The 17,106-nt window shown below is 43.5% G+C and overlaps 1 protein-coding gene and 1 long non-coding RNA gene across 2 annotated transcripts in view; one reads left to right on the top strand and one right to left on the bottom strand.

Moving 5' to 3' along the window:
- Positions 1-14,975, bottom strand: part of Acbd3 (acyl-CoA binding domain containing 3) — a 27,539-nt gene extending 12,564 nt beyond the window's left edge. Inside the window, exons 1-5 of the mRNA XM_050142903.1 lie at positions 14,623-14,975; positions 6,210-6,351; positions 5,273-5,413; positions 3,800-3,958; positions 1,734-1,908 (exon numbers count right to left, since the gene is read on the bottom strand). Of these exons, the coding sequence (XP_049998860.1) occupies positions 1,734-1,908; positions 3,800-3,958; positions 5,273-5,413; positions 6,210-6,351; positions 14,623-14,905 (900 nt within the window). The 5' untranslated portion in view covers positions 14,906-14,975. The remainder of the gene's footprint in view (positions 1-1,733; positions 1,909-3,799; positions 3,959-5,272; positions 5,414-6,209; positions 6,352-14,622) is intronic.
- On the top strand, positions 11,809-17,106 carry LOC126502102 (uncharacterized). Its single transcript, XR_007591843.1, has 2 exons — positions 11,809-14,212; positions 16,606-17,106. It is a non-coding gene; the product is annotated as an uncharacterized lncRNA (long non-coding RNA).

Genomic DNA, 17,106 nt, shown 5'->3' with positions numbered 1-17,106 from the left:
CTAATACACAGAGTAGGCTGCAATTTATATGGCTCTCTCTCTCTCCCCTCTCCCTGAAGGCTTTAAAAAGCTCAGGAAGATCTGGATATGGCAGTGCATGCTTTGTAACCCCAGCACTGGGAGGTAGTGTGTGTCTCAGCCTCAGCCACACAAGACCCTGCCTTAAGAACAAAGAAAGGTGCAGAACAGACACCGGCACAGCAGTTCATCAAAGTTCATACTTTAGCAGTAAAATGCTTTCTTCCTCCCTTTTATGTAAAATTCATTAGTAACTGTTAAAAAAAAAAAAAGAAAAAAAAGAACTTATGTGGCTATGAAGCTGTGAGGCTGAGTTCTCAGGTAGCCTACTGTACCCATCTATTCCCAGAAGCAACCAATTAGAGTTTGATCATACTAATTCTGAGATTTCTAATTCCATTACTCCATTTCTTGGATTTATCCTACCAGAATGACTTCCTCCACATAAAGTGATAGTGACCATGACCAGAACAGTATGTAACAGCAAAGTTATTATTTCACTGCCTATTAAGTGAAAAAAAAGGGGGGGGGGGAGTGAGGAGGGTAAAATACTAAAGTAGAAACAGGCCATAGAAGAGGCAGAAGCATCTCTCAAAAATGCTTATTAAACTATGGTTAGTATCTTTCTGATCCTCTCATGGGTTTTATACAATCTTTAGGGCCTTTTAACATCTCACCGATTTCTAAAAATAGGGGAGAAAGGTTATTTCATTTAAAAATGTTTTACCTTCCTAAAAAATATTTATTATTATATAATGAATAACGTGTGCATGCTGATTTTGTCTGTCAAAAACTGTCATGGTCCAATATGGTAAACATTTATAAATCAATTAATTTATCTTCCTACTCCCCTGGTGGCCCCCCTCCATCTCTCTCCCTTTTCCACTTGGAAATAGGGTCCTTCTAAAGTTGCCCAGATTAGTCTGAACTCTCAGTCACCCGGGTAGCTGGTATTACAGGTTTGTACCACCAGACCTAGCTATTCTCTTTCTTTTATAATCCCATGAGATCAGGAACTTTGCTCTTGTGTCTTATTTTCACAGAACTTGAGAAAAAGCAGGAAATCAGAGCAATAGTAACATGTCAGAAAATCCAATGATAATGGCAGAGTCAGGACAGAATCCAAGTACCCTGTCTTTCACTTAAACTGCCTTCTATATGGTTGTGAGCCGAGCCTTTAACAGCTGAGCCACCTCTCCAGCCCAAGCTTTCTAAATGTTGAAGCGGTATTTAGGACTGGAACGCTGGAGAAGGAGTATATGCTGTCACGAGTTATAATGGATCTGGCCCAGTTTTGAGGAACTAGCCTATGGGCTCATGGGAGGGAAGTAAACCCCTCAAAGCTGTCTGACCTTGACACTGCATGTTCTGCCTGAAGGATGTTCTTACACTAAGGCTAGCTACCCAGGCCTTCACAGTTTCAGGGGCACTACTTCAGTCCATACCAGACTCACTGTTATGACACTAGACCTAGACAACTCCCACACAACAATATAAACATAAACATAACAATATAAAAGTACATCCTTGGAGGTTCAAGAGCCTGTATTTTCTCTTGTAACTGTCAGTATAATGCTAAATAGACTGTCTAAAAGATAAACTGAAGAGTTACTTTATACCTTAGAGGCCAGCTAATGCAAAATTCATTTGCAACTGATAGGAAAGAAACTGGGTTCCATGGAAACACAACACCTTCTCTAAAGCTGCTGTCATACCTGTTGCTGTGCAAGCTGAACTTGATACAACTGTTGCATGTACTGCTGATAGTGCTGCTCCTGCAGCTGGCGGATGAGAATCTGCTGCTGCTCGTAGTTCCCTGGATACTGCTGGGCTGCATACTGCTGGAATTGCACGGCAGTCTGCGAGTTTAAAGCTGCCATTATCTGCTGCCTAAAAACATTAATAAATACATGCCAGTCTGACGACAGGAGACTGTTCATAACGAAATAAAATGACCTGCTCATTCTTATAGTTTATAACTTAGAAAAAGACTTAACTAATAACGTTTAACAAATAGCATGTGCTCCAGGCACAGAATATTCAAGGAAAAAACTGACCTCTAACTTTTGGTTTTTTTGAGAAAAGTTGGAATGGAGAATAAATACCAAGCACATCACCACCATCAACAGCATCATTAATTATTAACACTTACTGTGCTCTTTTGATGTGATCCGCAATGTTCAAAGCATTTACACATAGTCTTTGATGACACTATGAGATTTTTTGGCAATTGCCCAAGACTCAGCTGCAGCTAGATTCGAGAGCCAGGACTCAAATCTAGCTAGTCTGGCTCCAGAGACTGCACCAATTCACCATGATGCTGTAACATGACGGACTGCCATTTGGGCATGGATGGGTGTTTGACTCTGGCTACAGTTTCCCTACCTCAACAGCCCAGAGCAGCACAAGGTAGGAGGACAGCTAATCGATGCTATATAGACTCTGTTAAGGATGACAAGCCAACAGTCTGCAGCATCTGCCCTAAAGGTATCTTTATTGAGACGCACTGGAGACAGTAACAGCAGGGCATGCTGCTTGGTTTAGTGATCTTTCTCTTCCTCCCCCTCTCTCTCCATGGGGTCGTATTATATAGAGCCCGGGCTGACTTTCCCTCAGCCTCTGAAGTGCTGGGATCACAGCTGAACAATGCTGCACCTTGCTTGGACATATCAATTTCTACTAAATTATTACAACTGTCTTGACTTTCTTCAGAGAAAACTACATGTTTCAAAACTGTTATGTGACCACTTACCAAAGATCTCAAATCTATTTACGAAGTAAGCAGGTAAATAAAGCAAAAACTTCAGATACTGACTAAAGCATTGCACTGGGTCCACCTAAGGTATTCAATTCCAAATCCAAAAGAGAATGGCATTAAAACTTCGTTCCAAAGTAGAATGAGGCCATTTGAAGCTAGCTACCATTGAAGGTTTTTCTGAGAAGCTAGCTGGAAACAATGAAGAGAACTCAATGTACCTCAAGATTTCTGGCTTAACTTTTCTGTATCCCTGGATCCCTAGGCCTTCTCTCCTCCATTTGTTTACCTCTCTGTATCTACAGCTGCCCTTTGAAAAGCCAGGCCTTTCTAAGACAGCTGCTTTCAGCCTTTACTGAATAAAGCAGTTTCAGCTCCTGTGTCCTGTACAGGGACTGGGAATAGCTATCTGATATACACAGATTAGCTAGGCTCTAAGTCCTCAGAATTTTTAACTGGGCTTCAGATTCTAGCCAGCCTCTCAGATACACACACACACACACCCCAAAAAAAAAAAAAAAAAAAAAAAAACAACAACAAAAAAAGAAATTCCCAGGTAAGACAGCCTTGTAAAAACAAAGAACAGAAACTGCAGAAAAAAGTGATCATGAAGAGACAGACTAAGAAGACAAGAGACTATGAAAACTTCAAGACCTTGGACTCAAGACAGAGAAGCTCAACAACCTCAATTGCTGCTTCTAGTCTCTAGGTTTTACAAGCTAACCCCAAATTTCTTCAACACATTATTCTTTGATAAAAAACAAAAGTCACAGCCAGGCGGTGGAGGCACATGCCTTTAATCCCAGCACTCAGGAGGCAGAGGCAGGTGGATATCTGTGAGTTTGAGGCCAGCCTGGTCTACAGATCATCCAGGACAGGTTCCAAAGCTACAAGGAGAAACCCTGTCTCGAAAAAACAAAACCAAACAAACAAAAAAACATGAGTCACTGTTAAAAATGAAAAGGGGCTAACACGAGTCTACTCCCAGGCACACAGTCACAGAACATTCTAAAACACACAACTCACTTTTGCTGTTCCAGTCGAAGCCGTTCTTCTTCTATTCGCCTCCTCTCCTCTTCCTCCCGTCTAAGCCTTTCCTCCTCTTCACGCTTCCGTCTCTCTTCTTCCTTTTGCAGACGCTCTCGTTCTTCCTCTTCACGCTGCCTTCGCTCCTCCTCCGCCTTTCTACAAGGTACATAACAAAGAGAATTAACTCTGCACAGTGAATCTTATATTTAAATAATTTAAATTTCACTTCCCAGTGAAAAATAAGACAAAAATCTGTTCAGAGAATAGCAATCTATCAAAAATTCAAACACATAAACTTCCATATAATAGAAACTTAAAATGAAATCAATCTCACAACATACATGACCACATCAAGAATAATTATTAGCTGGGTGCTTTCATAGTCTTTAATAACAAAACAAAAGCAAGAAACAAAAAACGCAACTTTAAAAGGTGTTACATATAATTCAACAATGTACTAAAATACATAAATCAACTTTCCATGCTATTTCACTTTCATTAAGTATCAAGTCTTAGCCTGGCACGGTGATTTTCAGCACTGCAGAGGCAGAGGCAGGAGTTCTAAGCTAACCAGAAATACACAGTGAAACCTTCTCTTTAAAAAGGAATTGGGTTCCCAGCTCTTGGGAAACAGAGGCAGGCAGATCTCAGTGAGTTCAAGGTTAGCCTGGTCTACAGAGCAAGTTCCAGGATAGGCTCCAAAGCTACCGAGAAACCCTGTGTAGAAAAACAAACAAAGCAACAACAACAACAATAAAAAAGGGACTGGACCATGGTGCGTTTAATCCCAGAACTTGGGAGGCAGAGAAAGGCAATCTCTGAGTTTGAGCCCACTCTGGTCTACAGAGTGAGTTCTAGGACAACCAGAGCTTCACACAATTTAGAGGCCCTGCTTTGAAAATAAATAAATAAATAAATAAATAAATAAATAAACAAACAATAAAAAGTGATGAGGCAGGGGGGCTGGAGAGATGGCTCAGTGGTTAAGAGCACTTCCAGAGGACCCTGGTTCGATTCCCAGCACCCACATGGCAGCTCACAACTGTCTGTAATTCCAGTTCCAGGAGACCCGACACCCATGGCAAAACACCTATGTACATAAACCAAAAATAAATAATACAAAATTAAAAAAGTGATGAGGCGGGGCGGGGAGGGCTAGAGAGATGGCTCAGCAGCTGAGCTTGTTAAAAAGCTTATTGTAGTAAAACAAAGGTAGCCAGGGTGGTAGTACATATGTGTAATCCCAGCACTCAGCAAGACTTTGCCTCAAAGGAAAACAAAAGATGCTGCTGTAGATGGGAGGCTCACTTTAAGGGCACAACCAGAAGGAAGCAGCCCCGCTTCCTTAAAACTTATATGAAAATCTGCTCCTACCAGGAGTGCTGAAAAACTGCCAGAAGTGGAAGTGAGGACCTAGAACAAAGCAAAAGCATCAGTGCAAGGGCCCACTACCACGCCCTATAACATCACCTTCTTTTCTCTTCTTCCTCCTTCTCTATCCTGTGGGAAGCAACATAGGCCGAAAAGAGAGGACAACACCTATTTAGAAGCTTCACAAACTCTACCATGGCGTCCTCCTTGGACGTGTTCCCCAGGGCTGCCCATTCTCTCCTGCAAAGAATAAAAGAAACAGTTACCTTCCTTTAGCAAAATGAGAATCTTACTTAATTAAACCCATATGAAAAATACTCGACTACAATTAAAATGAAATATGCTTTTACTAGAATCAGAAAGTTCAGGATGTCAAGTTTCAACAAACCTATAGTGATATATTAAATAAGATGCCAAAACAATCCAAAATATAAATGCACTTTGATTATTCACACTTGTTAAAAAGCAATCCATATTTTATTTTTACATATTTTAGCTTGAATGAAAATTACTCTGTTTTTTGGCACAATTTATGTATGTCTAGATAAGAGAATCATAATATGTGCTCTTGGAGGATGAAAGAGGGCATCAGATACCCGGAAACTGGAATTATAAATGGTTTTAATTTTTTTTTTCTTGGTTTTTCAAGACAGGGTGTCACTGTATAACAGTCCTGGCTGTCCTGGAACTCGTTCTGTAGACCAGGTTGGCCTTGAACTCACAGAGATGCACCTGCCTCTGCCTCCCAAAAGCATGTACCACCACCATCCGGCGATGGTTTGATTCTTAACAGCTGATTAATAGCTAAGCCATCTCTCCAGACCCAGTAGTACGTGTTTAAAATTGCTGTTTTTAATATTATTTAGGAAGTGTTAGATAAAACTGTACTTGTATTATGTTCATAACCAGGTAAGTAAACGTCTTTCACTATGAGCAATATGAATGTTTCAGTTGCAATGCTAACTATTTACACCTTAAGCAATTCACATTATACCTCTAACATCATTATTAAATTTATTAAATAAACACTTGTTACCTCCTATCATTCCCCAACACATCAAAGAATCCAACCTCAGGGCAAGTGTCTGGGTTATATGGGCCCAAGAGAACCTGCTTGTGCAGTGCCACAAACTTCAGTTTTTCTTCATAAGTTGGATGAAAAGCCTTGCCATCTTTTACTGAAAGAGAACAAATTAAAAAAAATAATTGGTACTGTCAAAATACACAATTTTCAGCACTGGAAAGACACTGGTTTGCTTGCTACAGTCAATAACTGCCTATAACAGGCAAAAGCAGTATATAAAGACTGTTATTTTTTACTGAATTTTAATAGTCAGAGCCTAAAACAGAAATCCTTTATAGAATATTTTCTCTTCTTCCTCCCCTCTCTTCATTTTTCCTTTAATTTTTTTCTCTTAAGTCAGGGTGGTTTCTAGTTCTTTATGCAGCGCATGCAGGCCTCAACTCAGTCCTCCTGATTCAGCCCCTAAATACTGGGATTGTGGACATGTGCCACCACACCTAGTCTGACTTATTTCTTTGTTGAACAACTATCATTATTTATACTAAAGTTACCATAGAGAAACCCATCTGTCAAACTGCTTACAGGCATGTAGACAGTATCATTTGAACATTAAAAAATATACAATTTTTTTTTTTTTTTTGGTTTTTCGAGACAGGGTTTCTTTGTGGCTTTGGAGCCTGTCCTGGCACTAGCTCTGTAGACCAGGCTGGCCTCCAACTCACAGAGATCCGCCTGCCTCTGCCTCCTGAGTGCTGGGATTAAAGGCATGTGCTACCATCGCCCGGCTACAATGATAATTTTTAAATGTTCCCCCAAGACAGGGTTTTTCTGTGTAACCTTTGCTGTCCTGGAACTCAGTCTGAGTGCTGAGACTTAAGGCATGCACCACCACCACCTGGTTCAAAAGCTTATTTTTACTGCTGTTTGTGAAACAGGAACTCATCATGTAGCACTGGCGGGCCTGGACTCACTATGCAAAACCAGGCTGGCTAGAAACTCAGAGATTTGTTTGCTTCTGCCACCCAGTTAAAAATGATTTTTAAAATTGATTAAAAACAAAACTCATTTTAATCACTTTGAATAGGATCATGCATTAACAAATTGTATATACTTTAGAAGGGTATGTTTAAAGTATAACCACTCTAATGAGGTGGTATGTTTTGGCAGGGGCTTTGGAATCAGATGGACTGGGTTTAAATCTCAGACATTTCTAAGCCATTGGATGAATTACTTTCTTAGTTGAGTCATCAATAAAATGAATTTCAGAAGTTAATAGTACATTATTATTAATACCAACTGTGTGATTCTTTTTCCTTATCATTGGCTCTGGTAGGCTTCCATATAAGCAAATAAGAAAGACAGTCAGATGTGGTGGTTCATGCCTTTAATCCCAACACTCGGGAGGCAGAGGTAGGTGGATCCAGTTTGAGGCCAGCCCGGTCTACAAAGTTCCAGGAGAGTCACGACTACACAGAGAAACCCTACCCAAAACACCTGATAGTTCAGCAGAGTCCATATCGAGATGACATAAACTTAAAAAAAAAAAAAAAAGGGCTGGTGCAATGGTGCAGAGGATAATTTTAGGACCTACCACCAGGCCTGATGACCCAAGTTTAATCCTTGCAAGTTGTCCCCACTTGATGTAAGTCACTCTCTCCCGAGAGTTTCCTCTCATCACTGACTCTGGAAGATGAGCCTCAAACAGGGCAATATGGAGGACTCATCTGACCTGTGCAGAGAACAGAGGCCCCTTTCTTTCTCACTACAGGTATCACACATTTCCCCCAAAGCAGCTCAAGGTCAAAGCTTTTCTTCCACAGCTAAGTCACACTGTTGACTTACTAAAAATATACTGAACAAAGCCTGTTAGGATGATCAGAACTAAAACTGTATCTCCAGTCAGGAATGGAGCACACCTTTAATCCCAGAACGCAGGAGGCAGAAGCAGGCGGATCTCTATGTGTTCAGGCAAGCCTAAACTACACAGTAAATTTCAGGACAGCCCCCTCCCCCAGCAAAAGCCAGGTGGCAGTGGCATAGGCCTTTAATCCCAGCACTGGGGAGACAGAGGCAGGCAGATCTCTGTGAGTTCGAGGCCAGCCTGGTCTACAAGAGCTGTTCCAGGACAGGCTCCAAAGCTATGGAGAAATCCTGTCTCAAAAAATCCAAACATATATATAATTCTCTGCTCATATGTAATACTGTCCATACTGGGAATAATCAATAGCAATGTTAGTGTAACCCTGGCTACAGAGTAAGACTCGATCTCCAAAATAAAACAAATTTTGGCAGGGTATGGCAGCACCTGCCTTTAATTCTAGAGCTTGGGAGGCAAAAGCAGGCAGATTTCTGTGTTTGAGGCCAATCTGGCTTACATAGGGAGTTCCAAGACAGTCAGAGCTACCTAGAGAGACCCTGTCTTTAAAAAACAAAACAAAACAAAACTTGTTTTTAACATGTTTATTTATGGGAGTTGAGGGGTTGTCAGAGGAAAACCTGTGGGAGCCGGTTCCTTTCTTCTATGGTGTGTTCTGTGTAGAGTAACAGAACTCTGGCAGCAGCACCTTCATCCACTGAACCATCTTACCTGCCTTTCATTCAAAATTTCAATCCAACAGAGATGCAATGCAAAAATTCAGAGAGTTCTCATATTTATTTTTTCAATTACAAACATTTATAATTTTGCCAGGTATAGCACTGGAAAGGAAGAGACAGGTGGATCTCTATGAATTGAGGTCACTATATATCAAGTTCCAGAACAGCTAGAGATCTTATCTCAAAAATAAATAAATAAATAAATAAATAAATAAATAAATAAATAAATAAATAAATAAAGATGTGCTGTGTATTAGTGTTGGCCTGTATGTATGTACCACATTTGTTTGTGCCTTACACCCGACAAAGGTCGAAAGGGTACTGTATCCCCTGGAACTGGAGTTAGATGATTGGGAATCACTATGAAGTTGCTGGGAACCAAACCCAGGTCCTCTGCAAGAGCAACAAGTGCTCTTAATTTCTAAGCCATCTGTCTAGCCCCACTCACACTTACCTCTTTTAATACACTTAAAACTTTCCTTAAGGGGATAATGCTTTAAAAGCAAACTTGGGGGCTGGAGAAATGGCTCAGGCTGTTCTTCCAGAGGACCCAAGTTTGGTTCTCAGCATCCACATGGCAGCTCACAACCACCTGCACCTCCAGTTCCAGGGGATCTGCTGCCTTCATCTGACCTCTGCAGGTACCAGGCACCAAGTGGTAGGCACACATACATACAGACATATAAATAAAATAAATCTAAAATAAACAAAACCAACGTGGATCTTTCCACTAGTTCTTAATATTTTCATGCCAAAAACTATTCAAGGGACAAAGTAACTAGACAGTCCTTTTGAAACATTTTCCCCTGTGTATTTTATCAGAAAGCAGAGTCCTATCTATTTTTACCCCCTGCAGTGGAAGACCTGTCTGAAGCCATACCAAGATCCAGCTTTCTTCTTATGAGGGAATGGTTGAGTGGTCTGGGCCAGGTTCCTTCACGAAGCACTGCAGATAACTGCAAGTCTCATGGGAGGAGTAGGTAAAACAGTGTGTAGACAACCTTCACCTGACATCTAGTAAACATCTGCACACCGTAACTACTGACAACCACTAGTGTGAAATCACAAATGAATGCAACCAGTTTACTAGACAAATGTAATACAGCCATTAACTATTAGAGAAGAAAAAACATCTAAAAAATCTAGACCCTGAATAACTCAACAAAAACAAAACCTAATTCCCCAAGTTAACTCCATCAGAAAAGCATAGAGCTTTAGAATTCTTTAGGACCTTAACATAAAAAGCTAAGAAAGGCCAGTTTAATCTTGCTAAGATAGAATTAAGAGCAATTAATTTGCTTTTAAAAAAAAAAAAAAAACCTTCCCTGGTTCTTCACCTAACAGAAAGGCTAAACTGTGTACAACTTCATTGTGTCCTTCCAGGATCTAGTTTCAAATTTCTCCTCTCCCCATCAAACTATCTCCTGTCATGTTCCAAACACACAAGCCTGCCATCCCTTTCCCCTGTCCCCTCTGCTTCCTCCACCTGTGCTGCAGTTATCAACCAGCTCTTTAAGTCTCCTGACTCCACGCTCCTGAAGGGCAAAGAGGTCTGCACCATCCACACAGCAGTAATTCTAATAGTAAACCTTATCCATAAGGGCACAGCAATCCCTGGCGGTTAGACAACAAAATGTTAATCTACAGAACATCAAAAGGGACATTTTCATCTATATGTACACACCCCATGCCCGGGGACAGAACTCAAGGTCTTACTATGTATGCTATGTTACAGATACTGAACAAGCACTTATCACTGCTACACCCCCAGCCTACATCATTTCACTTTCACTTCATCAAAAAATTAAGAGAGGTGGGTGTAGTAGGAGGCTGGAGAGATGGCTCAGCAGTTAAGAGCACTTACTGCTCGTCCAGAGAACCCACATGGCACCTCATAGCTGCTTATAACTCCAGTTTCAGGGGATCCGACACCTTCATACAGACATACATGTAGGCAAAACACGAACACACATGAAATAAAAATAAATTTTTAAAAAATAAAGAGAGGAGTTGACATAGTAAGCTATTGGCTATAATCATCATTATGACAAGTACGGAATACAAAACAGACTTCCAGACTCCAGGTTACACTGTTGTCGTTGTCTTCCTTCCTTCCTTCCTTCCTTCCTTCCTTCCTTCCTTCCTTCCTTCCTTCCTTCCTTCCTTCCTTTTTCCGGTGTGTGTGTCTATACAGCTAGGAATGACGTTATACTTCAGATTCACCTTGCTGGGCGGTGGTGGCACATTCCCTTAAACCCAGCACGCGGGAGACAGAAACAGGCAGATTTCAGTGAGTTTGGGGCCAGCCTGATTTACAGAACAAGTTCTAGGACAGGTTCCAAAGCTACAGAGAAACCCTGTCTCAAAAAAACAAACTTCAGATTCACCTCCTGAGAGCTGTGATTACAGACTTGCACAACCACACCTGGCTTGTATGGTCCTGGTGACAGAACCCAGGTCGTAAAGCTAGACAGGCAAGCACTCTCGACAGACTGAGCTACATCCCAGACCCTTTCAGGTATTTTCAATGGAATAGATAATCCTGCTTTCAAGATTCATATTTAGGGCTGGAGAGATGGCTCAGAGGTTAAGAGCATTGCCTGCTCTTCCAAAGGTCCTGAGTTCAATTCCCAGCAACCACATGGTGGCTCACAACCATCTGTAATGAGGTCTGGTGCCCTCTTCTGGCCTGCAGGCATACACACAGACAGAATATTGTATACATATTAAATAAATAAATAAATATTTTTAAAAAAAGATTCATATTTAGTCCATAGAAGATAAAGTGTAATTTAAAAAACATTGTGAGCTATGTGGTTATGCACACACCTTAAATCCCAACACTAGGGAAGCAGAGGCAAGTAGATCTCTGTGAGTTCGAGGCCAACCTGGTCTACACAGTGAGTTCTGGGATAGCCAGAGAGCTATCCTAAAACTTATAAAAAGAAGTCCTGTCTTGAAAAACCAAAAAAAAAAAAAAAAAAAAAAAAAAAAAAAAAAAAAAAAAAAAAAAAAAAAGACAAAAAGTAAGACACTAGTTTAAAGCAACTGCCACACTTATTTTGTAGGAGAAAAACATACATTAAAATGAAGCCCTGAGTTGGGGGAGATGCCTCCGTGGGTAAGTTCAGATCTCCTGACTCCACATCAAGAGAGATGTGGTAGTGCACAACTACAAATTCAGTGCTCCTCCAGTGAGAGGCCGAGACAGAAACCTCTCCAGGAGCTATGGGGGTAGCAGCTGGGCTGCTACACTACAGCAAAGGAGATCCTGCCTCAAGAAGGACCAAGATCCAAGGCTGTCCTGTGACCTCCACACACCGAGGTATGCAACCTACAAAAACAAAGGCAGTACTGTGGACTCACCCGACTTCTGTTAATTCTTCTGTACCCTCTTCCCTCTCCCAATTAGTGCCCTTCCACGGCCAGCCCTTCGTTGTTATCTCAAACAATAATCCACACAGAGAAGTGCTTTGAACTGCTAAACAGCTATTTTAAGTGCTTGGCTACAATTCTGAGCAGGTTAAGTTAGAAACCGAGCAAACTATCCCCATCAGTGCATTTTCTTCTACAAGGTGACAGGTAACTCAGGCACCTCAAATACGGGCTCTCTGAAAACCCTTGCGACTCAAAAGGCAATTTAAAAGTCTGTTTAGACCACTAACTTTTAAATGTGAGGGAACTAGTGTTACCTAATTCAGCTTCTTTATAGAGAAACTTGATTGTAGCAAAGTTAGTTTTCTAGGAATTTATATAGCAACAATAATTTAAATTAAGTCTGACCCAAAACAATGCTAAATTTGCTGCCCATTATGCAATTTTTAAAATTAATTAACTAATCTGTTTGTTTAGGTTTTTGCTTTGTTTTGTTTTTGAGACAGGCTCTCACTATGTAGCTCTGGCTGTCCCAGGGCTCACTGTGTAGACCAGACTGACCTCAAATTCACAGAGATCCACCTGCCTCTGCCTCCCAAATTCCGAGATTAAAGGTGTTTAACTCCATGCTCAGAAACTTAATCTCTTGAAGCAGATGTTGCTATTTTCAAAGAAGATGGGCTCAGATGAAATTACCCCTTTTTTTAACCTATGCAGCAAAATCAAGGATTAGAAGTTGGTTCTTCCTGGGTCTGGAATCCTATTTTAGTAGTTCAGAATGGCGCAGAGCACATCCCAAGGATTCCCCTTCAACTCCCAGCACACAAGTCAGTCAGTCTGTCTCCTCTCTCTCTCTCTCTCTCTCTCTCTTTTTCTCTCTTTCTCTCACACATACACACACACACACACACACACAATTAAGTTTAAGGGAAAAAAGCCTAGAGTTGGTTCCTTTTTGCAGTTTATGTTACTGAAAAGCAAGTTCCAAAAATTAACTTGTTTTTCGAGACAGGGTTTCTCTGTGTAGCTCTCTGGCTGTCCTGGACTCGCTTAGTAGATAAGGGCAGCTTCAAATTCAGAGATCTTCCTTCCTACCTCTACCTCCGGGGTGCTGGGATAAAGGGTGTTCGCCACCACTGCCTAGCCCAAAAATTAACTTTTAAGGGCAAGAATACCTATGTTAACTGCACAAACAAGTGGGTTTACATTTACTTACAACAAACTCCAAACTCAAGAGACAGTAATTCTAAACTCATTACCAAGTCCTCAAGGCAGCTAGAACACAGCAGTGGCAATGAACAGTTCAAGGATACACTTTTTACGTTAAAAACAAAAAAATTACAATGACTGCAGAATAACCACTTAATGTTCTGGGAATTTTCACGAATTTGCACAATTAAAGCCATTTAAGAATAAAACTACGTTAACATGGATCACTACAATGAACAACCCAACTTCAGCCGGTAAAATATGTAATCTGAAAGTACTATCTCTGCGGAAAATGTCATAAATACGCTGTTCTGGAATGCATGTGGAGCCTAGCAACCACTTTTAAAGTTTCATTTGCCCTTCTCTCTCTCTCTTGACTTTCAAGACCTAAATATCTTTATGAATCAGACTATTTAGTCAAGCTCTTTCCCACTGACCAAATCTTTTGAGTGGTACCTTCATTATTAACTACATGAACAACCCAGTTGTTTTTTTTTTTTTTAAAAAAAAGGGAAAAAAAGGGAAGAAAACCACCACCCACCGGAATTTGGCATTAAAAAAGTTAATTGTGGGGGGGGGGGAGAAAGAGAGGGAGAGAAAGGAAGAGGGGAGGAGACGGGAATGAGGGAGGGAGAAAGTGGGAGTGTACTTTTGGGCCTTAGTCTTCGTAATTCACTTACAAGGTAAAATGTCATAACCATTTAGAAGTTAGCAGGACATACAAACAAAAGGGCATAAACGAACTTAGTATTTTACTTCCTCCTTCGCTCCATCCCTACCGCCGAATGATCATGTCCTGTCCTATACAGGCTCCCGGTTTCCAAGGCTAGAAAAAGGTATGTGTGGGACCCACAGACAATTTTCTTCCACTAAGATTTTTTTTTTTTTAAATCGGTTTGATGTGGCGAGCCACAGGAAAGGGCAAACCGGTGGAGAAAGAGCAACGAAAAGGAGAAATCCATCCCAGAACGGGAGCCCTGGGAGCGCGCGCTCCTTCGGCCACTCTAGCTCTCGGAAACCAGACAACTTAAACCAGGTGATAACGCCCCAGCAACCGCAGGCGACGCCGGCTGCTAAGCCAGGCTTCCGGGCCCCTCAGGGGTGTGACACGGGGACCAGACCCGCAGTGACAGACTCCGGGTGCCGCCAAGGACGGAGGCACGCTCCGGTCACCCCGGCCTAGCTCGGGTGGGTGGGGCGGGCTCGGGCGGCCCGCAGCCCCGCAGAGGCGAGGGAACCCGCTCACTTTTGAAGAAGCGCAGCGCCAGGCCGTACAGCTCCTCCAGGCCGAAGCCCCAGTGCTGCTCCATCCGCCGCGCCTCCTCGGCCGCGCCCTCAGCTGCCGCCGCCTCCCCGGGCTCTGGCTGCTGCCCTGCGGCGCCTGGGCCCCGTCCAGTCCCGGAGGGCGAGGACGCCGACGGCAGCAGCGGGGCACCCTCCGCGCCGGGCCGCTCCTCCGAGTCCGGGCTCAGCGTGAGGCCGTCGAGCGACACCTCGAGCTGCTGCTCTACGTTCAGCTGCGCCGCCATCTCCGCTCCGAGCGCCTCCTCGGCGGGCACAGGCGGCGGCCACGTATCGACTTCCTGCTGACCTCTCACCTCCGCTCGCCGACACCGGAACTTCCGCTGCCGAGGCGGCTCGGGCGTGAAGGGGGCCTGGTGCCCCGCCCCCGGGCGTGTGGGTCGCGCCCCTGCCGCGCCTTCTGCTCGCTGGCTCGCTCGGGATTACGTGTCCTGCTCCTGTCGGGGCCTCACGCCCCTCTCCGAGCTCACCCCTCCCTTCCGCCGGGCGCTTCTCCCGCTGCGGCGTTCCCAGGGGACCCGGCCGTCCGCCTGCTCGCGTGGATCTGGGGCGCGGGACGTGAACGCACGCCGTGGTCCGACCCTGCAGGGAAAGTCTGCGAAGAGTCGCTCTCTGCACGTCCGGTTCAGTTAGTCTCCACAGAGACTCTGAGGAGATGCAGGGCAAATGGCAGACAGTTTTTATTTTTAAGTAGAAAACAGGGTATTCCTCCCCCAGAGGCTTCGTCCTCACTTTTCCCTTAATCAGTCTGCTAGGCTGGGAGTGTTTGACTGCGTATTTGCTCTGTAACTCAGGCAGGCCTTGAACTCACTTAGCTAAGGTTGGACTTTTGTCTAGCCTCCCACTTCAGCCTCCCAAGCGTTTTTGACTGCAGGTGCACACCTCTGGGACCAGCACTAAGGATAGCTGAGACCAATTCAGCTGCCAGTGTCACAAACGCGTAGGGCCAAAGGACAGAGTCAGTGCGGGTACAGGAAAGTAGATGGTAGTTATGGAGAAACCGTCTTGAGAGTACATAGCAGTCTGTTTTGGTTTTAGTGGTTTTTTGTTTTGTTGTTTTTCTTTTTTGGGGGTTGGAGTGGGGGAGTGTTTCAAGACAGGGTTTCTCTGTGTAACAGCCCTGGCAGCCCTTAGAACTCAGATCCACCTGCCTCCACCTCTGAGTGCTGGGATTAAAGGTGAATGTGCCCAGCTGGTTTTGTTTTTGAGACAGGGTCTAGAGCTGCATAGCTCTGGTTGTCCTGGAACTCACTATGTAGACCAGACCAGAACCAGAAATCCGCCTGCCTCTGCCTCCAGAGTGCTGTCTTTAAAGGTGTACCTGGCCTTCTGGGGGTTGTTCCCTAGCAGAGTCTTCCAGTCATTAAAAGTGAAAAATCGCAAGCTTTTCCTGTACCATTTCCTGGACAACACTAGGAATGGATAGCTGAGGGACACACACTTGGTGTCACTTCCGCTCAACACACATTTAAGGACTACCTTGTATATCAGGAACTGTGGAAAATGCAAACATCAGGAGTTGTCGTGTCCAGCCCCAAGGCATCATGGTCCAGGGGCTGAGCCCAGAACAGAGCACTGTAGTAGGGCCTGGCTGCTGGAAGGTCCTTCAGTCTCAGTGACCTTGAGTGGGTTCCCTAACTTCCGTTTTCTCCCTAGTAAGAGGAAACAATGGTCTCACGAACCTGATAAGAAAGTAAGCAATCTAGTGACTGTGGGCTAACCTTACTGGTCCTTCCTGGTCCAAGCTGGTGCTGTGAGGAGGTCTTGAGATGTACTCTAAGTTCACAGCCATTCCTGTCCTGTGTGACAAGACACAGTCCAAGCTGTTATCTATCACAGGCCACGTAAAATGACAGATTGATGATGTTATCAAGTGACATCGGTCACTTCTCTCAGCCTGTTTCTGTGCTATTGCTTCATACCACAGAGTGGGCGGTTTATGAAGAGCAGGCCTGCTCTGCCGGCTGAGATGTTCAAGATCAAGACACTGCTGTCTAGAAGGCTGGTTGTTGAGTGACCACTTCCTCCAAGATTAAGACAATCCATCCTGCAGGAAGGCCAGCAACTCAAAATAGCTTCAGGAGCCCCTGAAACTAACCAGATTCATTAGGCCCCTTCCTGTCAGAGTAAACTATTAGAGCTGACATCCCCCTCAGACCACAGGAGACCTGCAAGGTAAAGAAGACTCTGAGAGCAGGCCAGCTACCTGGAAGCAGCAGAAACCAGCCATTCTGCCTGGAAGAGGTTTGGACCAACTGAGACACCCTGGAGGGACGTTGAGCTGCCTGCAGGCTGTGCAGTGTGCTCCACGTTCTCAACTTTGTGAGCTGTTACTAATGCTGGGGTGGGCCTTGGTGATGAAGCTGTCTTTGAGTCATCTCTGCTCCTGGAAGTAATGTCAATAAAATTTAGCGTTTGCCAACTTGGA

Source organism: Alexandromys fortis, unplaced genomic scaffold, assembly GCF_014885135.2.
Source record: "Alexandromys fortis isolate MF-2015 unplaced genomic scaffold, M_Fortis_MF-2015_v1.1 scaffold_51, whole genome shotgun sequence".
Taxonomy (NCBI): domain Eukaryota; kingdom Metazoa; phylum Chordata; class Mammalia; order Rodentia; family Cricetidae; genus Alexandromys; species Alexandromys fortis.
This window is presented reverse-complemented; position numbering and strand designations above follow the sequence as displayed.